Source organism: Hemicordylus capensis, chromosome 13 (genome assembly GCF_027244095.1).
Source record: "Hemicordylus capensis ecotype Gifberg chromosome 13, rHemCap1.1.pri, whole genome shotgun sequence".
NCBI lineage: Eukaryota > Metazoa > Chordata > Lepidosauria > Squamata > Cordylidae > Hemicordylus > Hemicordylus capensis.
The window spans coordinates 19,721,975-19,748,282 of record NC_069669.1 but is presented as its reverse complement, the minus strand read 5'-3'; the positions used below and the strand labels follow the sequence as shown (position 1 = coordinate 19,748,282).

Here is a 26,308-nt window from a genome sequence, read left to right as displayed (position 1 = left end):
CTGGTCTGTGTGACCATAATAAAGATTGATTGATTGACAACAATAAATTGTTTAAACAATAAACAATAAATACAGACAAAAAGTCTTAGTTTGCACAGTTTGATGCATCTTGATGCAGAATTTGGAAGCATCTTGGTCTGAAATGTTGGTGATATTAATTATTATTATTATTATTAGGTAGTGGTTGTTCTTGTTTTTGTGCAGAATTGACACGAGACAGGGCAAACTGCAGCAGAAGAAAAAGCAGAAAAGCCAACTATCCCCTTTTCTCCTTCTACAACAAGCCAGCTAGCTGCAAAAATGCTACAACCTTAGGATGCTGCTGTTGTTGTTAATGTCACCACACTTCTGTAAAGGTTGCACTTCTGATATGCTAAAGTTTTTGTTTTTCCTGCTTCTGGCTTTGCCGATGTGGCAGAGTTTGTGGCTGAGGCACAATACCTTCCCTGATAGGAACCGTGTGAGTCACACGGATTTCCTGAGGAGCAACTTCTGGAGTGTGAGTTTTTTCAATTCCCAACAATGCCAATTACACCATCCCCTGACACAAACAAGGGCTTTAAAAAAAGAAAATGACTTTCACTAGAAGAAGTGCAAGAGGCTGAAAATACCTCATTTGTTTCTTGAAATAGAAGCAAGCCGGGAAGCAACCCATTGGATCAAGTTATCTGGTCCCCTGCCCTGAGATTAGCTACCTAAAGAACCCCTGTAGGGGAAAAAATGCAGGCGTAATATAGCCAGCTGTATTTTCCCCCCCTCCTACTGAGGAGCTAAACACTGCTTCGGAGGAAGTCATTTAGATCTGCGAAACAATGGAAGGGACTCAACAACCTTCCCTTAAGTTGCAGCAGCTCCAGTCAAAATTGGGCTCCCTCACAGCGGCTTTGATCCACCTCCCCACATTTGTTTATTTTTTAAAGAAATATTGGGAATTCTGATCATGGACCTCAGGTTTGGACTGTAAGGGGCATAACACAGAATAAGCTCTACTGATGTTCAGATGTGGAGGAGTGGGATAAAAAGCTCTTTGCCAATCTCCCAGTTTGTGTGGGGGTTAACCAGTAGGCCTAATCATAGCTGGGGAGGGCAGCTCATCTGGGAGTAAAGCTGGTCTTGTGGTAGTGAGCATGAATTGTCCCGTTTGCTAAGCAGGGCTGTCCTGGTTTGCATCTGGATGGGTGATGACAAGTGAGTGCTGTAAGATATTCCCCTCAGGGGATGGAGCTGCTCTGGGAAGAGCAGAAGGTTCCAAGTTCCCTCCCTGGCAGCATCTCCAAGATAGGGCTATAGCCATGGAGAAGCCGCTGCCAGTTTGTGTAGACAATACTGAGCAAGATGGACCTATGGTCTGACTCAGTAGAAGGCAGCTTCCTATGTTCCTATTTTGAAGGGCCAGCAAAGCTGTTAAAAATTAGTTCTTGATCAAGGTTCTGTGTCCACTGGACTATCTCCCTGAATGGCCCAGATAAAACATTCCGAAACCCAGGCCTACCCAGAGCATCGGGTATTCGCACAGATACTTCATGGAAGTCTCCCCTTTACGGGCACTACCCCTTTACGAGCACATTATTTTGTTCTCCAGAGCATGCTTAGAAAAGCAAATTGAGATTTTTGAAGATGAAACCTGCAGCCCGAGGCTCCCTCTCATCCTCTATGGGAAGACACGAGGTACACGTAACCTAAGCTGGGTGATTAGAGCGAAGCGTCGACTCTGGTTTCACGCGGCCCCTGGGGTGCATTCCATCTTGATAGCCTTCCATCTTGAGAGTTCAGTGGCAAGCATTTTGCCTGCAGGTGTGGTTAATATGGGCTCTAAACCTAAAGTAATTTGTTTGCTTATGATACCACATTAACCTACTTTATATGGACAAATCAGTTTGGCTCTCGACTGTGCCATGTGGAAAATTATGCCTAAAAGGGCTACTGGTTCCCCAAGCTTCTAATTTTGGACGTCTCCTAGAAATTCTCCTGGCAGCAAGGTTCTTCATGGCTTTTGAAACTGAGCTGAGTGGATATATGCAAGGAGTATTCTCTGACCCGTGAGGTCAATCTCCCATATCTGAGCTCAAAGAGGATCAATTCGCCAGAGGCGAAAACAAGATCCTGGACGAGACAGAACTTGGTGTGATCTAATGGGGCTTTTCTTACATTCTTTTGCTTAACATGCTTTCTTCTCTTATAAAACTGTAAGATGTCATGACTGCCATTGGCATAGATGGCTTTAAAAGGGGATTGGACAAATTCGTGAAGGACCAGTGTGTCAGTTACCCATAACTGCTAAACAGAGCCCTCCAATTTCAGAGGCAGGCTCAGAATTTATCCACCTTCAGGATGCTGGCAACAAAACAGTGGAGGAAACTCCTGCAAATTGGGGCTTCCTTAATAAGAATAAGAATCTGGTTAGCCACTGTCCAAAGAAGAATGGCGGATTAGGTAGACCTTTGCCTGGTCCAACAGGCCTCTTAGGAGGCTTCCCTATACCAAGTCATACTATTGGTTTATCTAGGTCAAAACTAACTGACAGCATCACTACAGGATCTGAGACAGGGGACCTTCCCAGTCACAGCTGGAGATGCCAGAAATTGAACCTGAAGCAAAGCATGTGCTTTACCATTGTGAGGAACGACGAGGAATTTTGAACTGAGACCCTCACATTAGAGTTAATTATACAGATTAGAAATATTTAAATATATCACGGAGACCCAACTTTGGGCCCTCAGATATGGTTGGACTACACCTCTCAAGGACCTTTGGCTGGGGATGATGGGGACCCCGAACGTAAGTTGTGCTGACTGCACAGTTTGTTTTATGTTTTTCTAGGAAACAGTAGTTTTTCTAGGAACAGTAGTAGTTTCCCTCTCCCTGAAATACTTGTCACAGAAGGGTAAGAAGGGGCACAAAAACTCACAGAAGAGTTTGGGGTAGGAAGGGAAGAAAGAAAAGAAGACAAAGCAAAGAAGTTGGAAGGGAGCGGGACAGAGATGGAATGCATCTGGGAGCTGTTCTGAAGAAACCACCCCTAGCAACCCCTGTGAATGAAATATCCACTTCTCTTGTTCCTAGTTGCATAAGAGGGGATGGAATGCCACTCACCTCTATATCAGTTCCATCTCGCCCACCTTTTAGACTTAATTCCCAAATTCATTTTTGATGTGGTAAAGTCCTCACAAGATGATCTTCCCTTATAGTTTCAGGAGGTGAATATTTCTCACAGATGAACCCGTCTGTGGTGGCAGCTGGTATTTACTACATTAGGAAACCAGTTGTTTCAGCTTTCCCCCATGTGGTCGCCATCAGAGGTAGGCATATTCATAGGAAAAGGTGCTTTCCAGATTAGACCCTATAACAGGGTCAGGATGTATCTCGGAAGTGTGCTTCCACACTTCCTCTATTGTGACACCACAGTCCCTACGCTGACAGCAGGGTGCCATTCATATTTCCAGTGCCTTGTTTCGAATTTAATCACTGCGATATAGTTGTAATTACGTCGTAAAGAAGTTGCTGTTTGGGGGGGTTGTTCATTTCCGCGAGACTGCACCCCCTGCTGTTTACGTTTTGAATGAGATTTGCCTGAACAGAAGCATTTTGCTGCTGTTGAGCAGCTAGTCTGGAAAGTGCCCTTGTGGAAATGGATAATGCTAGAAAATCATCTCATGCCAACTTAGGAACATAGGAAGCTGCCATATACTGAGTCAGACCATTGGCCCATCTAGCTCAGTATTGTCTACACAGACTGGGAGCAGCTTCTCCAAGGGTGCTGTGCTGGAGACGGAGAGGGCCAGTTGCCGAATAAAGAGAATCACCACTTTTTAATGGGGCCTCTTTGCTCAATTAGCAGAAGGAGGAGGTCATGAAGGAGTCAAGAGGCAAGGTGAGAGGCCCCCAAAACATTGGGAGACCCTGCTCCCTAGCCCCACCCCCCATGATACCACCATGTGCACTCCTGATTGGTGGTTGGATAAACCCAAACATCAAGGCAGAAGGAGCCTACCTGAACTGAAAGTGCATCCTAAAAGACTCCCCCCAAATCCTATGCAACACACAGGGGTTCCTTATCAGATAGACTATGTTTTCTCAGCAGATGGGTCAACATGGAGCATTCAAATACTCATATCCTCAACTTCTCCCTGCAGGCTTCTAGCGACATTTGGTGGGCCACTGTGTGAAACAGGATGCTGGACTAGATGGGCCTCCTTGGGCCTGATCCAGCAGGGCTGTTCTTATGTTCTTATATAGTGAGGCTATTCTCACGATAGGGGGAAACTGGGCTAAGGGATTCCAGTCCGGTTTTCTCACATCATGAGAACCATCAACAGCAGCTAGCCCGCCAAATTAGCCCTCCCCTAAAATGAGGTTACCAGGGCGAACAAAAGTTGTCTGGTAAGTGATCAGTAGATCATTAGTAAAGTAAAGTAAAGTAAAGTAAAGTAAAGTAAAGTAGGGGGAGGAGTTTAACATGACTACGGACAGCAGGCTTTTAGCTGAGCTCTTAGCGTTTTTCTTGTTTTAGCTTTTTATTTTCTATTTTAGCTCTTCTTTAGTTCATTTTTTATCAACTTAAATTAGGTTGAACAATTTTATTCTAAACTGTTGAGCTTTGAACTGACCTTAAGCCCCTAAAGGGGTTGAAATGATTGATTTTATTCTTGCCTGCGTGAACAGAGGATGGGGAAAAAGAAACGAGTAAAGTAAAGTGTGCCGTCAAGTCAGTGTCGACTCCTGGCGCCCACAGAGCCCTGTGGTTGTCTTTGGTAGAATACAGGAGGGGTTGACCATTGCCAACTCCCTCGCAGTATGAGGCAATGCCTTTCAGCACCTTCCTATATCGCTGCTGCCCAATATAGGTGCATCCCATAGTCTGGGAAACATACCAACAGGGATTCGAACCAGCAACCTCTGGCTTGCTAATCAAGTCATTTCCCCACTGAGCCATTAGGTGGCTAGATCATTCCTTATTTGTCCAGCATCCAAGTTCACAGGCAAGCCCATCAGCTGAAAAGCTGACCATGTGAATGCAGGACCTGAGAACTGGAAGAAAAATAGTATGATTCAGAACAAAAGGAGAGCAATCAATTTCTTTAGGGCAGGAGGGCAATTCCAACTTACGTCCACTTCTCCTTGATCAATGACATAGAAGTTGTCTCCTTCGTTTCCTGCAAGAAAATCAAAATCACAAAGAAATATTTTGTGGTTTTCAAAACCATTTCCAAAATGCATACAGGATATATCAAAGGTTCTCAAACCAGAAGGCCATTGTGGTCAGGGATGATGGGAGTTGTAGTCCAACAACATCTGGGGACCAATGTTTTAGAACCCCTGCAGCAGATCATTGGAAAGAATCATGGCATTTAAATTCCCCGGCCCATTTTTATTGATAAACACCATTATAAAGCATATTAGGCTCTTTCCCTTCTCTTCCCCCGTTTTGTATAGTTATGACAAATGTGACGCCGCAGGAAATTAAAATTCTTCTACATTTTACTGCTTTTCCTTCTGGCAGTTAAAAATGTGACATGATGAATTGCCAAATATCTCAGCTCTCATTAACACATCTTCCACGAGCCTATTTCTGGCACAAGAACTCATGCCATTTTTCATACGGACTAAGCGTAGCACTACATGTTCCTCCTCCACCCACCTTCTTCAGAGCTCATGCACCAACTTCCTTCTGCAAAGCTGGAGAGTGCATCTGTAGAGCATCTGCTTTGCATGCAGAAAGCCCCAGGTTCAACCCCTGGCAGCAGCATCTCCAGGTAGGGCTGGGAGACAACCATGCCTGAAAGCTTGGAGAGCTGCTGCCAGTCAGTGCAGACAATCCTGAGTGAGATGGACCCATGGCCAGACTCAGTAGATGGCAGCTTCTTATGATCCAATGTTATTTTCTCCAGCTGCTGCCCTGCTAGAATTGAGTAAAGGTAAAGTGTGCCATTGAGTCGAATTTTACTCCTGGCGCCCACAGAGCCCTGTGGTTTTCTTTGGTAGAATACAGGAGAAGTCAACCATCGCCTCCTCCCTCCCAGTATGAGAGGATGCCTTTCAGCATCTTCCTATATCATTGCTGCCCGATATAGTACTAAAGGATATTTGAGTACAGACATCAATTTTCCACTGGAAATCATATCCTTCCCCTCTCTGCTTTTGAAAGGAGGAGCAGGAGCCAGATTCCTACATCTTCAAAGGAGCCAGAAGAAATGTACTTTCCTCCCTAAAGAAGGATACTCAAGGGACAATGCATTTCATACTTCCATCATATATTTAAGGGGTCACACTTACCCTGCTGTATGACAGTCTCTCCAGCGATGTGCGTCACAGGGAACATGGCGTCAAATATGTCACTGCAAAAGAAAAGGAGAGACATTTGAACAAGATTCCATTCGTTGAAAAGCCTCAAATCAACTGTGATGTGTAGATCCTTCAGGTTCTGCACAGAAATAAATTGCTGCATTGCTTAAAGTTACATAATTTTTATTTTATTTAAAATATCTATACCCTGTCTCTCCAGTACACTACTGCTCGGGATGGCTCACAACGTTAATAAAATAGATACAATGTAAAATAAAAGATCAGTCAAGTTAAACAAAAGAACAGGCTAATACCACATTTAAAATTACAATTTTTTAAAAAATAAATAAATTCAAATTTATTAATAAAAAGCTCAAAACTGAGGATGATAAAAACTAAAGAACCTACCAGATATTGGCAGCAGATAAAACATTTAAAGGCCTTAAAAAAAAAGATTTGCTTTTAATTAAAAAAAAATCACAGAAGGGAAGGAGCATGACAAAGTTATTCGAGGAGGGTGTTCCAAAGCCGAGGAGCCTCAACCGAAAAGGCCCTGTCTCTAGTCCCCACCAACGGGATTGGTGGGGCCATGAGTACGGCCCAAGACGCTGAGCAGGAGGCCCTGGCTGGGTCCGACAGGTACCTCAGCCCCAAGCCATGTTGCGCTTTAAAGGTCAAGATCAGTATCTTGAATCTAGCCCGGAAGCTGACATAAATCGCTCAGTACAGATTAATTGCGTCTTATTTATGTATTATTTTACTTAACATATTTATATACTGCCCAAAACTCAAGTCTCTGTTTACAATCTTTAACATCATTCTCATACAATCAGGGTGATTAAACAAGAACTTTTGACATTTTAAAAACCCAGATTCTGAAATCACAAGGAATGTTGAATTAGCATGGAATTCTGTTTCAGCTCCAGTCACCAACAGGGCTGCAGACAGAGGAGAGGTTTGAGGAGAGGAAAGGACACTTCTCAGGGGAGGAAACAGGTTTGGGGGATTGAAGATGTAGGTATGGGGTTTGGGGGGAGTTCAGTCAAATAATGAGGGGGGAAGTCCTCAAGCGCTTCAAATGATCTGCACTCCTAGACACCAGCATCAAAGGAATTGGAACTTAGTTCCTATGTCTGATTCCTTAAGATCAGAATTCAGAATGCACAAAAACTCAAACCCTTAAGCACCATAACTGATTTCAAAAGACCAAAACTTTCATGAAAGTCAGTTGCTATGATAAAAAAAAATATATGCACCTGGTTCAAAGGAAATACTACTGCTAATTATTATTTTATTAGAATATCTGTATATTGTTTTTTGTGAGACTCTTTATGCCATGACACTCTATGGATGAAAAAGCTGAACTTTGAAGCAAGATAGAAAAGGCATTGACGCTTTTGAACTTTGGTGCTGGAGAAGACATTTGAGGATACCATGAGGAGAGCCAGAAAAACAAACAAATGGATCCCGGAACAAATCAATCCACAATTTTCACTCGAGGCACAAATGACCAGGCTCAAACTATCATACTTTGGACACATTATGCGAAGACCCAGCTCCCTTGAGAAGTCCATCATGCTGGGAAAAGGTGAAGGAAAGAGAAGAAGAGGACGGCCAGCAGCAAGGTGGATGGACTTCATTACAGCAGCAATGAATGCCTTGAGAGAAATGAGAGACCTTAAAAGCCAAGTTGAAGGCAGATCATCCTGGAGAGAATCTATCTATGTGGTCGCTAGGAGTCAACACCGACTTGGTGGCACTTAATCAATCAACCAATACTGTTTTTCGAACACAAAATGTTCTCAAATGTAGCAAAAGATATGAGAGGATGGCTCTCTGTTCCAAAATCCAAAGAAGTGAGGGGTGACGGGACAATGACTTGAGGGATTGATTCTACACTGGATTGAATAAAGACAGTCGTCCCACCCCTTCGCATGCTACATATAGCAATTTCTCCTCTAAATGCTCCCCTTTTCCATGCTGCACATATAAAACAGACCTGAAACTCTTTAAAGGAAAGAACTGCTTGCCGGCAGGGGTAACTGCAGAGACAAATAGGCAGATGGAGAAAGGGTTAGGCACCCCCTACCACCTGCGGCTTCTCTGTGCAAAAACGCTCCCTTCTCAAAGTTGTCTACGTTTACTAAAATGGGCGATCAGGGCTCTGTCATGCACATTTGAGTGTAATATGTCCTTTTTCCTCCTGCAAGGAAGAGGAGCTGAGATGGAGGGGACAGAAACAGAGCAGAAGGAAGAGGAACCCAAACAGAGAGGGGGAGAGAAAGAGAAAGGGGAGGAGAGCTGGTCTTGTGATGGCGAGCATGAATTTGCTAAGCAGGGTCCACCCTGGTTTGTATTTGGGTGGGGGACTATATGTGAGAGCTGTCTGCTGTAAGATGTTCCCCTTAGGGCGGGGGGGGGCAAACATGGCCCTCTAGCTGTTGTTGAATGACAACTCCCATCAATTGTGGCTGGGGCGAAGCTTAGTGGTAGAGCCTCTGCTTTGCCTGCAGAAGGTCCCAGGTTTTACCCCTGGCGGCAGTATCTCCAAGTAAAGTAAAGGGTGCCATCAAGTCGATTTTGACTCCTGGCGCCCACAGAGCCCTGTGGTTGTCTTTGGCAGAATACAGGAGGGGTTGACCATTACCTCCTCCTGCACAATATGATCTTCCTATATATCAGTGCTGCCCGATATAGTACCAGCGGGGATTCGAACTGGCAACCTTCTGCTTGTTAGTCAAGTATTTCCCCGCTGCGCCACAGTAGGGCTGGGGGAAACTCCTGCCTGAAACCTTGGAGAGCTGCTGCCAGTCGTTGTAGATAGACAATCCTGAGCTAGATGGACCAAGGGCCCTACTCAGTATAAGATTGTATCCATGTTCCTAGAAACTGGTGGGTAACTAAACAAAAAGAAGCTAAACAGATGAGGCTACACTCCTAGGGTGGTGCAGAGAGGAAGAGGAAGAGGAAGGGGGGGAGAGAGAGAGAGAGAGAGAGAACTACGGTAGGAAGTGAAAAGAAAGAAGAGGGAGAGCATGTTAGAGTGGAATAAAGGGAAAGGGAGGCCAAAAGAGGAGTTCAGAGAGATCAGAAAGAAGAGACAGCATGCTATGGGGTGCAGAAGGGGAAAGGGGGTTAACAGAGGAAGGGTTAAAACACAACCCTTGGATCAAACTTGTAATAAAAATGCTTCTCTGCCATTAACGTCGCCATGTGGCCCTCCTGAATGAATGCAGATGTCCAAGTGGCCTTCTTCAGAGCGCTTTGGGTTGTGCACCCCTGGTGTGGAGCACATTCCTTGCCATTCCAAAATGAGCAAGGAGAACAAAGGAATTTTTAAAGATTCGCCCAAACAGCCAGGAGGTCAGCAACAAACCTGTGGCAAATTTTTGCTCCCATATATGGGAAACTGCACATTGCAAAATCCCATTATTAGCTTATTTCCTGTCCAGCAGTTCCAAAATTCACTCAGGCTTGGCTCTAGGAAACACCCGGTCATACATTCAACCCAAAGTGCTTATCTCTACTCCTGACCAATTATCATTTTGCTGGAGGATTAATACACACCAGAGACTTTTCCAGGGAGAGAATGAAGCAACTCAAGGCTGCCCCCTACCGCAGCCATTGCTGTGGCCTGTCATTAATTCCTTATTTTTATTTATTTACATTTATATCTCGCTCTTCCTCCAAGGAGCCAAAAGCAGTGCACATGGTTATGTTTCTCCTCACAACATCCCTGTGAGGAAGGTCAGGCTGAGGGAGAAGTGACTGGCCCACAGTCATGCAGTGAGTTTCACGACTGTGCTTTTGAACTTGGATCTCCCCAATCCTAGTCCAACACTCTAACCACTATTTTATTTATTTTATTTATTTTACATTTTATATCCTGCTCTTCCTCCAAGGAGCCCAGAGCAGTGTACTACATACTTAAGTTTCTCCTCACAACAACCCTGTGAAGTAAGTTAGGCTGAGAGAGAAGTGACTGGCCCAGAGTCACCCAGCAAGTCTCATGGCTAAATGGGGATTTGAACTCGAGTCTCCCCGGTCCTAGTCCAGCACTCTAACCACTACACCACACCGTGTCTCTCTTGACGCCTAGGAGCTGTATGGCCTTCACTGCAAGGCTCCCATCAACCCGACATGCAGCTCCTAAGTTGTGTGTGAGTAGAGTTGCCATGCCTCCCCACCCCCGAATTCTAGGTTTCACCTGGATTTCAAGCATCTCACCCGAATTGCTTGGCCCACCCGGATTTGCCCAGATTTCAGCTTTCTTCTCCCCACCCCCCAGTTGTTGTTTTTTTAAGCTAAGCTCTAGCCCTTGTAGAAGCAGAGTTATGGAGCAAAACATGGAGTCACTATTCTGCTCAACCACTGGACTTAATCCAAATGCAGAGGAAGAGAACAGGAGGCTCTCTGGGAGGGTTTCACTTTCACAAGCACAGTACTCCCCAGAGGAATGTGGCCTTGTTTGTTATCAGCAGGGGATGATCGCTATCAGGCAGCTGAGAGGATAGCTTGCTTTTGATGTGACTCACTACCTGCCTATCAGGCTGTGTATTGTAACGTTCAAGGGCTTTCTTGGCTTTACGTTCAATGCATGCCTACTTAGAAGGAAGCGCCGTTGGTTTCAATCAGACCTCCTCTCAAATAAGTGTGTACAGAATCGCAGCCTTCCTTAAAAAGCTGGGCTTTTTGTTGTTGTTGTTGTTGTTGTTCAATTGCTGCTGTTAACATGTCAAGGAAAATGGTCAGGCAAAGATATCTTCCCCAACTATTGCTGGTAGATATCCAGAGCAAATACAAATCCACTGGAAACTGCAGCTGCTCATTTGCATATGCAAAATTACTTTCAAGCCAATTTACAGAATCGTAAATGTTTACTTATTAGGCACCTGAATTTGGAAAGCCAGCATACATTGGTGAGAAGCTTCAGCCTAAGGCAAATACTCAGCACAACCACCCGCCCCACGGCATCATGCGGAGGTGATTGTTCCCCACACGCAGTGCTGTGTTTTGCCCAGCAGTGGTGGGGCTCCTCTGAGGGAAATGGCGACTTCTCAGTCCCCAGTGGAAGGAGCACATGCAGCACTGGGAAGCGTCGTCCATCCCAGCACCTCCCAGATGGTGCTTGGACTGAAAAGGGCGCTATTTCTCTTAAAAGTCTGCCCACACACACCCCCAGCACTGGTGGAAGCACAGTACAGTACTGCGTGGAGTACGACACTTTGGGAAATGGCTCTCATGCTGATTCCCACCCCCACCCCCCGTTAGCCAAAGGGGCCCCCATTTGGGGCAGGGGGGGCAGTGAAGGGCACTGGCCCAGGACGAGCTCCATTTTATTCCGTTCCCACTTCAGAGATGGGCCGTTCCTTAACTCCTTGGAGATTTTGCCTCTTTTCCCTGTGTCACTCAGTACAGCGCCACATACACGGATTTGGTTGGTTTGAGGTTTTATCCCGCTTTTCAACCACAGTTCCCAAAATACTGAGGGGAAACACGGAATGCATTAACACTTCTGTGGTAACAAAATGAAACAACATCAAATTGATTGATTGATTAGCTGTCGATCCTGTTTTTCATGTCCCAAAGTGGGTTATGGGACTTATAAACAAAACAAAACAAAAATCAGTAAAGGCATTAAAAATTATACAATAACAAAACAAAACAAAACAACAAAAGGCAGTCTAATTTCCTCACAGAACAGTTGATGGAGGGGGCCTGAGGAGAGGAGGCAACCCACCGAGAACAGAGCAGATGTCTTTGCCTTGCCTCCCTCTCTCCTTCTCCTTCTTTCTTATTAATTAATTAAATAATAATTATAAATAATAATAATAATAATTATTATTATTATTATTATTATTATTATTATTATTATTATTATTATTTAATTACTAAGAAAGAGAGGGAGAAAGGGAGGCAAACAAAGACATCAGAGAGCCAGCGTGGTGTAGTGGTTAGAGTGCTGGACTAGGACCAGGGAGACCCAAGTTCAAATCCCCCTTCAGCCATAAGACTTGCTGGGTGACTCTGGGCCAGTCACTTCTCTCTCAGCCTACTTCACAGGGTTGTTGTGAGGAGAAACTCAAGTATGTAGTACACCACTATGGGCTCCTTAGAGGAAGAGCGGAATATAAATGTAGTAGTAGTAGTAGTAGTAACAACAACAACAACAACAACAATACTTTACTGGGAACAGCCTATATTCTGCAATGATATCTATAATAATAGCAACAAAACTGATAACAAAATTCAGCCATCCCAGGTCCTTTGGAAGGACTCGCTGTCTGGATAAAACAAACCAGTCAATAACACCTGTCTGACTGTGTAAACAAGAATTATTATTATTATTATTATTATTATTATTATTATTATTATTATTATTATTATTATCAGAGGCAAGCGAAGACCTTCTACCATCAGAAGAAACCCTTTTCACATAGACTTCTCAGCAGGTGGGAAATAATAATTATTATTATTGCCTGAGCTTATGAACTTAATATACACCCAAGAAAATGCCTCAGAGTCTTTTACAGTGCACAGGGTTTCCATGGTGAAAACATAGGGATTCCAGTCAGCCGGGAAGTCTACGTGAAGAGGGTTTTTCTGATGGTAGAAAGTCTAAAAAAAATCACTGCCTAAGGCAAATATTGGCCTAGGAGTTTATAGACCCCACTCATTAGTTCTGGCTCTTTGTGAGGGAACCGTCTATGTCTGTGAGGACTATTTTCTTTTTTTCAGTACTTCTTTCTGAGAGAGTCGCCTGATGTGTTTAGCTCATGAGAGGGGGAAATGCCTATCACAAATTCGTAATTTAGAGACCATTATAATCCTTAGATGAAACAGACAGGCGTTCGGCGTTTTCCTTGCTCTGCTGAACTTTTATTACCAAAGACAAAGATGTGCCTGCAGGCACTCAGCACACACCATTTAGCCCACAATAAGAGCGCCTCACAGGTGATCGAGGAGGAGGAGGAGAAACACCACAGATTATTTATTTATTTGTTTGTTTGTTTGTTTGTTTATTACATTTATAGCCCGCTCTTCCTCCAAGGAGCCCAGAGCGGTGTACTACATACTTGAGTTTCTCCTCACAACAACCCTGCAAAGTAGGTTAGGCTGAGAGAGAAGTGACTGGCCCAGAGTCACCCAGCAAGTCTCATGGCTGAATGGGGATTTGAACTCGGGTCTCTCTGGTCCTAGTCCAGCACTCTAACCACTATACCACGCTGGCATAATGGCGTCACACCCCTCCAATGGGGCCTCTGAGGAAAACAGGACAACTGGGGCACTGTGAGGAAGACGAATAATGTTTGTTCTCTCAAGTGGACCACAGTGCCTGACAAAATCCACAAAGACCTGGGCAATTTCCTTTTGCATGGCATGCCTACATTCTCATCCATGTGCCATTACGCCAAATATCTCTGGGGTGTGTCACTGACATCTGTAGCTAAAGGGTTTCCTTCATGCTGCGTCTCCACTCTTTGCTATGTCATTCTTTCAAAAGGTATCTCTCCCTACATTCTCCCCTTGGGATGAGGAAACCTTCTTCAAGCTTTTCATGTAGGACACCAAAGTATTTCACTTAATTTCACTAATTTCACTATTTTCTCCATTCAACAATGGCTTATTTCAGATGTAAAGACGTGTGCCATCGAGTCGGCATCAACTCCTGGTGTCCACAGAGCCCTGTGGTTTTTCTTTGGTAGAATGCAGGAAGCGGTGACCATTGCCTCCTCCCACTAAGTATGAGATGATCCTTTCAGCATCCTCCTATATCACTGCTGTCCAATATAGGTGTTTCCCTATATGCCATATAATATTTCCTATTATCTAATATGCCATATATTTCCTATAATATGCCAGCGGGGATCCGAACTGGCAACTCTGGCTTGCTAGTCAAGTCATTTCCCCGCTTCACCATTAGGTGGCTATTTGCAAATCCAGCAAGGAGACAGGATTTCTGCCAGATGAATTTCTACAGGGCCCAGTGCTTCCACAAAATGCCAATACTAGAGTAAATGTCCAGCCAGAAATTCACAGTTCCTGATGCATTTACAGCCTACTGAGGGACTTTCACAGTGACAGTGTGGGGACATTTTGGAAAGTGCCCCCTAGAGTCAATGTGTGTGAGAGAGAGCAAGTCCCCTCACTGGCCATTTTGCCAGGCCATTATGTAACTTGAACATTTTGGTAGGCTAACTGGCTTGTTTTTGCTTTTCCCTCTCCACCCCCTTTTATTTTGTATTGTATATTGGCTTATAAACCAGTAGGCAGGAACTTGTGGTTGTTGTTTTTAAATGTACATATACCATAGTGCCTCAGAAATTTCAATAATAATAATAATAATAATAATAATAATAATAATAATAATAGCAGCAACAACAACAACAATAGTAATAGGGAAACTCTCCTATATGGACCTCAAGATCAAATCCACTTCTGAACTGATATCACTGTCAATAGTGGGAACCATATTGGTACAACCCAGCTCATATGATTTCAGATTGCAGCCAGAAAATTCCCAAGACTCCCTCAAGAGAGGGGGTTATGCATATGAATTCCTGCACATGTTCTTGATACCGTGATCTACAACGATAAATCAAGTTCTAAGCCAAAGGTTACAAGTTGCATGTAATGTAAAGCTTCATGTTAACTAGATGAGCAAGGAGAAAATGAAGACTTTGTTCAGACATGAAATCTTTATCTACTCAATAATAACAATAATGGTAAATTACCAGCTGCATTTCCTAGGAAAATCAAATTTTAGTAGATTCTTTTAAAGGAGGCTGCCGCTATCAAAGACACACTGCATGTTTTAACATGCACAGAGATCTGAAAGCAACTGAAGTCTAATCTAAAGTTATAAATACTCTCTGTCTTAAAAGCTTACATAGTCATTCGTACTGATGAAAGTGGACTGGAAAAATCCCTGTAGTGCAAATATGCAATAAAGGTCCATTCACACACTAATATTTGGTCCAGTGTACAAAAAACCTTGATGCTGTTCTGATCACACTGTGGCTTTTATACCAGAGAAAATGTCAGGATATTTTGCATCCTAGTTTTCCCTGATCCATGGTTTAGATATTGAGAGGCAATGCTGAGAGAGAAAACAAACTGTGGTTAAGTATTATGTCTGCACAGGTAACACTGGATTGGGATTTCCCACCCACAACATTGTAGGAGGCTGTTATGAAAAAGATGAAATCAACTGGCAGCAATTCCAAAGAGATCACACCATGCATCTCCAGTGCATTACTTTTAAATCTCAGTATCACTTTTTATTAAATAATGTAAAAATAAATGTGATAGTCAAATTATATTGACCAAAAAGAAAGAAAAAGGCAGCAGCTTTTAAACTAACTAATAGTTTCATGCATTATTAATTATTGCAACTTCCTCAGATGCAGGGTGAAAGCAAGGATGGTTAGTTACAGGTAAGTAGTGACAAACTATAGCTGTAACTGACCATCCTTGCATCTGGGAAGTGCGTTTAACTCACCCACGAAAGCTCATGCATTAAAACATTAATAAGTCTAAAGCCACTGCCTTATTCTTTTTAAAAACTTTTTATTAAGAACCTTCAGCAGTCCTGAACCTTTTGTGTATTTGCCTCCAGTCAGTTAGATAAATGATGCTGATTCTACCTTTCAAATGCCTCTTCCAGCTGATGACCAACGTCTGAATACATGAATTGATCCTGCTGTCTGAGAAGCATTGTGACTGGAGCAGAGGCGTAACTAGGGAAAACGGCGCCCGGGGCAAGCACTGAAATGGCGCCCCCCCCGCCCCCAACATACTACATTATACTTAGGTTTTTCCTCACAAGGACCCGCCGCCGCCGCCAAGCCAGGCCACTGACTGGCCGCCAGGCGCCAGCAAAGCAATGGGGGGGGGCGCGGAAGGGACCGCTCGTGGGGGAGGGGGCGCTGACGCGCTCCCTGCTGCTGCTGCTGCACTGAGCAGGAAACATTTGTATTAACAAAAAATAAATAATAAATTTTTAAAAAAAATTGTCATGGCGGCGCCCCCCACGTGACCAGAAAAGATGGCGCCCGGGGCACGTGCCCCCCCTGCCCCCCCTATAGTTACGCCTCTGGACTGGAGTGTTATAATACTACTCAGCATTTGTATAGTGCTTATGAGCATTCAAAGCTCTTCACATGGGTTCTATTCTGAAATCCTTACGACAACCCTGGAAGGTAGGTATTATTTCACATGTTGTTGTTTTTAATTCTTACAACAAGCCTGTGAGTTAGGTATTATCATCCCCATACTGCAGAGAGGATGCTGAGAGATGTGTACAAGGCCACCTAATAAGATCATGGCATGGCTGGGATTTGAACTAGAAATTTCCTGATTCAGTTAAAATAAACCCGGGGTGGGGGGCAGTGGAGGAAAAGAAAGAGAGAAAGAGGAGAGATGGGAGGGATGCCATTTGGTGCTCCGGTCATAGGGTGGCACAAAAGGTTCTACACCGGCTGGCCTTGTTTTAGAACATAGGAAGCTGCCTTATACCAGGTTAGATCCTTGACCCATCAAACTCAGTATCGTTTGCTGCCACTCTGACACAGCCCACCCAGGATTTTGGATGGATACTTCCCAATCCTACCTGGAGTTGCCAGGGATTGAACTTGGGACCTTCTGCATGAAAAGCAGGTGCTCCTAATGGCACAGCGGGGAAATGACTTGACTAGCAAGCCAGAGGTTGCTGGTTTGAATCCCCTCTGGTCTGTTTCCCAGACTCCATTGGGCAGCAGCAGTATAGGAAGATGCTGAAAAGCATCATCTCATCCTGCGTGGGAGGAGGCAATGGCAAACCCCTCCTGTTTGCTATCAAAGACAACCACAGGGTCGCCAGGAGTAGACACCGACTTGACAGCACACTTTACCTTTCAGTAGCCCTGAGCTATAGTCCCTATAAATAGTAGGCGCCTGCCCATCTTCTACTTCTTTGCCAACGCAATAGTGTCCCACATCCCAGTTAATGGCGTGCTTCTAGAAGGCTGTTGCACTAGGGCCAAGCTGTTTCACCAGCTACGTGCGCTAATTCCAGAGCTTGCATTCAAGCATGCTTGCCCATGCACAACCACTGCATAACCCGCAGCACGCCTCTTTTGTTTTAAAGGGGATTTTTGCACAAGAGCGCTAGAATACCAGAGCATAATTCCGTAAATCCCAGTTTCTTAGTGCAACTATGCATTTTTATTTTTTATTTTTTGGTGCTGGCACAACCCCTCCTGCAGTCTACCAAACACAACCACAGGGCTCTATGTTCACCAGGAGTCGACACTGATTCGACGGCAGACTTTCCCTTTCCCTTTAGAACAGCTTTGTTCACTACACAAGTGCTTCATCGGGGTGTCAGTCAGTGAGGCTGTTCACACAAGCAGCCTTACCCAGGCCTGGGCAGTCGTGCCTGCGTAGGGCTGCTCGCGTGAAGCTTCCTTCTCCTAGGAGGAGAGCTGGTCTTGTGGTAGCAAGCATGACTGGTCCCCTTAGCTAAGCAGGGTCTGCCTTGGTTGCATATGAATGGGAGACTAGAAGTATGAGCACTGCAAGATATTCCCCTCAGGGGATGGAGCCGCTCTGGGAAGAGCAGAAGGTTCCAAGTTCCCTCCCTGGCAGCATCTCCAAGATAGAGCTGAGAGAGATTCTTGCCTGCAACCTTGGAGAAGCCGCTGCCAGTCTGTGAAGACGATACTGAGCTAGATGGGTCAATGGTCTGACTCAGTATCTGGCAGCTTCCTATGTTCCTATGTTCCTGTTGCCTTCTGGCTCTAACTGCAGCTTCCTGGTATCAATTATTCCGGCTTCAAGCTTCTCCACTGCCTCCAGGCCTAGATTGTGGCATAGCCGCCCACAGCTGCAGGCAGGCCCTAATGCTGCTATTCAGCCTGAATGCCAGTCATATAATTATGCTTTGTACAGGGATCAATAAGAGCCTTATAAAAGAGTTCCATCCAAATTATGTATCATACATCTTGTTTTCCTCAAGGAATGACAGGTACGAATGAGTCCAATTTATTCATTATTCTCAGTTCTCCTGTGACTCTCTCTCTCTCTCCTATTCACATGTCCCCCAGCACTTAGTTGCACATTTGCATACCTGACGGAGCCGAGAAATGTAGGCAGGCGCCAGTGTGCACATGTTTTCCCTGTAGATTCTTGTATTTATCAGGCCTGTTACAGCACTTGGCAACAAAATGTTTTCCTTTTACAAAAATCATTTTGGAATCCATCCTTCTCTCTCTCCCTTTCCCCCTAGACGGCAAATAAAATGAACCCTCCATAGTTTTTCTTGATGACCACTGTACAACACTCCAGCTAGGAAGACAGGGAGCTGCCATATACTGAGTCAGATCACTGGTCCCTCTAGCTCAGTATTGTCTACACAGGCTGGCAGCAGCTTCTCCAAGGTTACAGGCAGGAGTCTCTCTCAGCCCTATCTGGAGACGCTGCCAGGGAGGGAACTTGGAACCTTCTGCATGCAAGCAGGCAGGTGCTTTTCCCAGAGCGGCCTCATATTCCCCTAAGGGGAATACCTTGCAGTGCTCACACATGTAGTCTCCCATCTAAATACAAACCAGGGCTGACCCTGCTTAGCAAAGGGGACAATTCATGCTTGCTGCCACAAGACCATCTCTTGTGGGGGGGGGGGCGTTTCTAGGCTTGCTCCAAGCCCACCAGTTGAGCAAAACATGCATTGTTTAGTTCCATCTCTCTGAGCTGCTCTCTTTCCACATCAAAATGTGCCCCAGAGACATAGCGAAGACATAATTTTACTAGCAGGGAGCAAACGCTTGCTGCTTTAAATTTCCAGATAATTAATGCACTGTGATTTTTTTGGGTTATAAATATCAACCTAGTAAACATGAAGTTATTTTAATCATGCTGCCTTCATATCACACTACCAAAAAAAAAAAATCCAATTAAAATAACACATGGGGGGAAGGGGCAGTGACGATTTGTCAATCCTGGATTCTGACATCCTATTTTACACCTTCTCATAATGCTGTAGGGAACCACCCATTCAAGTATTCAAGCACACTGGATTTGTTTTGCACAAGTGGTATCACCTGATTAGAAGCAGAATTGTTACCCTCCCCCCCCGCCCCACCCAGAGCCTTACTAATGTTAGAGAGCTTAGAGGGGATATTTCTATACCTGCCCCAGCTGCAGCAGAAGTGCACAGACAGGGGAGTACAGCTAGTTAATACTGTCAGGAGATCTGGAGTTAAAGTTGCAAATAAAGTTGCTTACATAGGAACATAAGAAGCTGCTATATACTGAGTCTGACCATTGGTCCATCTAGCTCTGTGTATAGTCTACACCAACTGGCAGCGGCTTCTCCAAGGTTGCAGGCAGGAAACTCTCTCAGCCAGATCTTGTAGATGCTGCCAGGGAGGGAACTTGGAGCCTAGATGTTGTTGTTGTTGTTGTTACATTTATATCCCGCTCTTCCTCCAAGGAGCCCAAAGTGATGTACTACATACTTAGGTTTCTATTTCACAACAACCCTGTGAAGTAGGCTAGGCTGAGAGAGAAGTGACTGGCCCTGAGTCACCCAGCTAGTATCATGGCTGAATGGGGATTTGAACTCGGGTCTCCCCGGTCCTAGTCCAGCACTCTAACCACTACACTACGCTGGCTCTCCAAGACCCATGTTCTTCCAAGAGCGACTCCATAACCTCAGGGGAATTCTTACAGTGCTCACACTTCTAGTCTCCCATTCATATGCAACCAGGGTAGACCCTGCTTAGCTAAGAGGACAAGTCATGCTTGCTACCACAAGACCAGCTCTCCTTACCAGGAAGTATATTGGAGAGATAGACAAGCCTACATGCTTAGCTGCTTGCTACATACAGGAAGAAGGGGAAAGGAAAAGACGGAAATCTCTCCCTCTCCAGGTGGGAGAATGAAACCTGAGACAATCAGTCTTACAAAGCAGAGAAAGCATGGTCAAAGAGAGAGTGCCCTTACTGGTTGTTTCTACCCCAATGCCCCTAGCGGTCAATAGGGTTGCTGGTGCTAAGAGTCGATACTATGCAAGAGTTGCATCTCCAGCAACGAATAGGCTGGGGCTACCAATGTCTGAGCATTGTTTTTATTTTATTTTATTTATTTAAAACATTTATATACCACCCAAAACACAAGTCTCCAGGTGGTTCACAACAAAACAATAAAAACAGATAAAAACATTAAAACATCACAACAATTAAAATTTAAAATGTCAAAACCATTAAAAACACCTATTAAAACAACATCTAATTAAAAGCCAAGGTTAACAAATGCGTCTTGACTGCTTTTTAAAAAGTTGTAAGAGATGGGGAGGCTCTTATTTCAGCAGGAAGTGTGTTCCAAAGCCTTGGGGCAGCAACGGAGAAGGCCCGTCCCTGAGTAGCCACCAGACTTGCCAGTGGCAACTGCAAATGAACTGCGAATGATCTCAGTGGGCGGTGTGGTTCATAGTGAAGAAGGCGTTCTCTTAAATACCCAGGGCCCAAGCTTAGCATTGCTCAAGACCATAGGGAGGGAAATAACTTTATTTCAGCCTTCTTTGCATCTCCATAAACAACAGTTTCCAGACTTGGCTGTGATCACATGAAGTCCCCCTATGCAAGGCTGGGATGAAATTCCCTGCTGCCTAATGTTATAATTCCAAACAATATGAAAAAAGTGAGGCGGGTCCTCCTCTCCCTCTTTTGTGCCTGAATCCCTACAAATTCTGCCTGAACTTTCAAAGGTCTGGCCCCGCCCAGCTTCTATGACATCACAGCAACATATCCAATCACCTTGGGAGGTGAATTGCAGACTGACAATTAAGCGCCAGACGATGAGGCGGGTCTCATAATCCGTGAGACCCGCTTTCGCTGAAACTGCGGGGAAAGCAGGCTAAGCCCGCTCTCCCCGCAGACGACAGGGCAGGGAGCCCTGGACGGCCGGATTGGCCGCCCACACAATTGCCGGCTTGAGCGGGTTAGCTGCCCAAGAACCACCAGGCTCGCTCACCGGGTTCTTACGATTAACAAAAATCGGGCTAGGCTCTCCTAGCCCGATTTTTGTTAATCGTGAGAATAGCCCCGGTGTTTATCCAAGTTCTCGTCCCCACCAAGTCTCTCTTGACTTTTTGGCAAATCATTAAAAACATTTTTTTTAAAAATCAACAGTCTGTCCGTGTGATTTTGACACTTCATCCATAACTCTGCAACCACATTAAACACTCTGAAACAGCATCCACACAGAAACTTTTGAGTGCTTTATAGTGTAGTATTGTTTATTTTTCTTGACCTTCCAGGTTGCAGATCTGTGCTTGACAGAAAAGATCCTTTCTTTTCTTTTCTTTTCTTTTTTGGCCTACTTTCTGCAGTTCTGTTAATCAACTGCTGACAACAATAACCTCCTCTACAAATATGACTTCAAGCAGGTATGTGGCTCAGACAAGTGCTATGCTTGCTCTGTCAAGCCTCTTTTTATAAACGTGGCCTCTGGCATCCTAATCTCTCTAAATGTTAACCATGGAGGAAGGGAAAAAATGCTTTACAATCATTTTCCCCCCTGAGGACCTGACATAATGCTGAGCCGAATGATCTCGGTTTAAAAGGGGGCGGGGACAGCTTTGACATTTTATTCCTGAATGCGCTGAAATGATGGAAAAGTCACTGTGCAAATTCCTCTGAGTTAAACCCTAAATCCACGAAGATCACAACACACCGAGGCTGGAAATGCAATTCTACGGTTATTTGGTCCCCTGCCCTGCACTGAAGCAGCACTGTCTCAACCGAAATCATGACTTCTCAAAATGTGGGTCCCCAGATGTTGTTGGGCTACAATTCCCAAAGGCCTACAGTCCAACAATTTTTCTCCCTCTCACATAACACTATAACCAGGGGTCATCCCACGAAACTGACTGCCAAGAAATTTAGGACTGAGAAAAGGAAGTATTTTTCTGCACAATGTATAATCAACCTATGGGATTCTCTGCCATGAGATGTGATGACAGCCAACAGCCTGGATGGCTTTAAGAGGGGTTTAGATAAATTCATGGAGTGCAGGTCTATCAGTGGCTACTAGTCTGAGGGCTATAGGCCACCTCCAGCCTCAGAGGCAAGACGCCTCCAAATACCAGTTGCAGGGGAGCAACAGTAGGAGAGAAGGCATGCCCTCACCTCTTGCCTATGGGGTTTTCTGGTGTGTGGCATCTGGTGGGCCACTGTGAGAAACAGGATGCTGGACTAGATGGGCCTTGGGCCTGATCTAGCACGGCTGTTCTTCTGTTCTTAAAAACATCTGGGGAGGGGGAACAAGATTGGAAACTTGGTTTAGTGGAGGAGATCTGGAGGTCATTCACACAATCAAAAACTGTGTTTTACCCGGGTCTGCGAGCTGTCTGTACTCCCAATTTTCAGTTGTGTGGAAGCAAGGTAAGAGGAAAACCTAGGGTGAATATGTGGAAGCAAGGTAGGAGGAAAAGCTTTTTCAGGTTTTCTTCCTACCTTGTTTCAGTTTCCACACAACCAAAAACTGGAGGCACATACAGCTGCCAAACCCGGGTAGAACACAGTGGGGCTATTCACACGTGCAGTAGAAACTGGCTAAGGGAGCCCAGCCTGGTTTCTGCTGTACGTGAGAAGCACCGGGAACCACACGGCTCACGGCGGTGGGCCCTCTTAAGTAGCCTGCCACTTAACTGAGGTTTTGGGCGTAAACGTGCCCAAAATCCAGGCTTCGCGATCATGTGTCTGCCACGACTGCTTGCAGCCGCAGCAGATACACCTGGGGGGTGGGTGGCTCTCAGTAATGCACTGCACACTCGCGCGGTGCATTATTGGGGCTTGGGGGAGTGCAACGCTTCCCTGCACCCATGGGAGAGCTGCCGCTCCTCTGGGTGGCCTATCTGCCCACCCAGTGATGGGTGAGTGCTCATCTGCGGGGAGGGTTAGGTAAACCCACTCTCCCTGCAGACCGCCGAGAAGCTCTTCTCAGAGGCGTAACTAGGGAAAACAGCGCCCGGGGCAAGCACTGAAATGGCCCCCCCCCGCGCCCCCCCATACTACATTATACTTAGGTTTTTCCTCATAAGCGCCCGCCGCCGCCGCCAAGCCAGGCCACCGACTGGCCGCCAGGCGCCAGCAAAGCAATGGGGGGGCGCAGGCGGCGCGGAAGGGACCGCTCGTGGGGGAGGGGGCGCCGACGCGCTCCCTTGACTGCTGCAGCGCTGCTGCACTGAGCAGGAAACATTTGTATTAACAAAAATTTTTTAAAAAAAATTTAAAAAAAATTGTCATGGCGACACCCCCCACGTGACCAGAAAAGATGGTGCCCAGGGCACGTGCCCCCCCCTGCCCCCCCATAGTTACGCCTCTGGTTCTTCTCACTGATTGTGAGAAGAGCTTCAGTTTTTACTTGTGTGAATGAACTCCTGGTCTTGCGGTAGCAAGCATGAATGTTCCCCTTTGCTAAGCAGGTTCCACCCTGATTTACTTTTGGATGGGAGGCAACAGGGGAACGTGGTTTGTTGTAAGATAGGACAAGGCCGCAGCTCATTGGCAGAACATCTGCTTGGGTCTCAGATTCACTCCCTGGCATCTCTAGGTAAGGCTGGGAGAGACTCCTGCCTGAAACCTAAGAGTACCAGTGCCAGTCAGCATAGACAATCCTGAGCTAGATGGACCAATGGTCTGACTCAGTATAAGGCCACTACCTATGTTCCTTTGAGAACCCCTGGTTTAAACTAACGCCCTATTCAGAAATTATATTGCACATAGTTTATTAGCTGCCTTGTAGATCCACCAGGGCAAACCATGAGCTATAGATACTTTAAATCAGGGGTTCACATTGTGGCTGAGGATTATAAGAGTTGTAGTCCAACAATATCTAGGGACCCATGTTCTGAGAACCCCAGCTTTATAAGAACACGAACAGCCTGTTAGATCACACCAAGGCCCATCAAACCTGGTTCTAGCCTCATAACAAAGTTGAATTGTTTCCCAGTCCTCACCCTGTTCAACTGTTTTAATCCATCTAAAATGTCATGACCTTGTAGACATGATACAAACATCTTTTTTCCCACACGTACAGAGCAGAGTAGTTCTGTTGTCGTGAAATACCGGAACAGGAGAGAGAAATGTGGTTGAAATTTCCACCCTAAACCCCACTTAACAATTAATCCACTTGAAAAGCGGGAAATGAGAACAACAAATTCCTTGTATTTGCTTCCTTGGAAGTAATGGTCACATAAATCCATATGCTTGCTTGTATATTACTCTTCCACATGATGGGGTTTAGAATTCTTCTTTGCACAACATTCCAAAACCAGTTAACCAGTTCATTGGCTGGCTGTGCATTTCTCTCTCACACACATGGATAGTTCTCAATGGGCCCTAAAAGAGAATGAGGCCGTTCACACAACCACACACCACAGCTCAGGTGGGCTAGGGAGAAGGCAGGACCTCACCTCCCTTTACCAGAAGATGAGCAGTTGTCATTTTTGCCTCTGCTGTGCCATGCAACCACATGAGTGGCAGCACAGCAGAGGCCCAAGCTGGGATTGGGAGAAGGAAGTCCTCCCACATTCCAGAGAGACCCGCTGCTCTGGGAAGAGCTTCTGCGTGCTTGCAGATTCCAGGCTTCACTCCCTGGCTTCTCTGAGAGAGACTCCTGCCTGCAACCTTGGAGAAGCCGCTGCCAGTCTGGGTAGACAATACTGAGCCTGATGGACCAATGGTCAGACTCAGCAGAAGGCAGCAAATCTGTGAAAACATAGGTCTTACAGCAGTTATTCCAAAGTTGTGATCTGCTTAGCCACAGCAAAAACCATAGAGAGAAACACTGGGAAGCTGTCTAAAGCATTTGTCACTGGAAGATTTCCAAAGGAGGAGAACTGGTCTTGTGGCAGCATGAATTGTTTCCTTTGCTAAGCAAGGTCTGCCCTGGCGCTTTCCCAATTAGATCCTGCAATGGGGTCACGTCGTATCTTGTAAGTGTGCTTCCACACTTCCTGTGTTGTGACACCGCAGTCCCTACGCGGACAGCAGGGTGCCGTTCATATTTCTACTAGAGCCTTGTTTCAAATTTAATCGCTGCGAAATAGTGCTATTACGTCATACATCCAGCGTAAAGAAGTTGCTTTTCCCCCAGGTTGTTAGTTTTCACAAGTCTGCTCCCCCTGCTGTTTACGTTTTGAATGCGATTTGCCTGAATGGAAGCATTTTGCTGCTGTTGAGCAGCTAGTCTGGAAAGTGCCCTGGTTTGCATTTGGATATGAGACTACATGTGTGAGATATTCCCCTTAGGAGACAGAGCTATAGCTCAGCGGTAGAGCATCTGTGGGCATGCAGAAGGTCCCAGGTTTACTCCCCGGCATCTCCAGGTAGGGCTTGGAAAGACTCCTGCCTGAAACCTTGGAGAGCTGCTGCCAGTCAGTGTAGACAATACTGAGCTAGATGGACTATTGGTCTGACTTGGTATAAGGCAGCATCCGGTGTTCCTAAATAGCTTTCAACATGGTGAACATAATTTATTTATTACATTTATATCATGATTTTCTTCCATTATGAAACTCAAGGTGGGATACTTGGGGTTCCCAGGTGGTCACCCATCCAGTCACTGACCACACCTAGACCGGCTTAGCTTTGGAAACATCATAGTCTTGTGTGCTCTAAGTCCACTGTAACAATGATATAAGAGTTGCCATTGAACAATAGCACATGATCTACAAAGGTTTCACTCACACACCATGTATAAAACCAGGATGAGACTGCCATGAATCTAATGGCCCACATGTTTCAAGGATGCCCTTAAGTGCTACAAGTTTGGCATCAACAAATGTTTGAGCATCACATTGCACCTTCTGAGAGGCGCAAGTCCCCGCTGAGCAAGAAAACAAACAACAGGAGCACACAATGCAGCTCTCTCTTCCAAGAAGCATACAGGATCAAAGTGGGCCAAAAAAGTCAGCAGTGGGGAGGGGGGAGGGAGGGAGAGAATGGATTACTGTGTGTATTTACAGGATGTAATTAAATCC

General features: G+C 45.3%; 1 protein-coding gene across 3 annotated transcripts in view; it reads right to left on the bottom strand.

Annotated features, from left to right (window-relative positions):
* PRKAR1B (protein kinase cAMP-dependent type I regulatory subunit beta) overlaps positions 1-26,308 on the bottom strand; it is a 150,655-nt gene that overhangs the window by 64,906 nt on the left and 59,441 nt on the right. For all 3 annotated transcript variants that reach the window (XM_053277084.1, XM_053277086.1, XM_053277085.1), the window contains 2 exons: positions 6,274-6,335; positions 5,107-5,153 (listed from right to left, as the gene is read on the bottom strand). In XM_053277084.1, the coding sequence (XP_053133059.1) occupies positions 5,107-5,153; positions 6,274-6,335 (109 nt within the window). The remainder of the gene's footprint in view (positions 1-5,106; positions 5,154-6,273; positions 6,336-26,308) is intronic.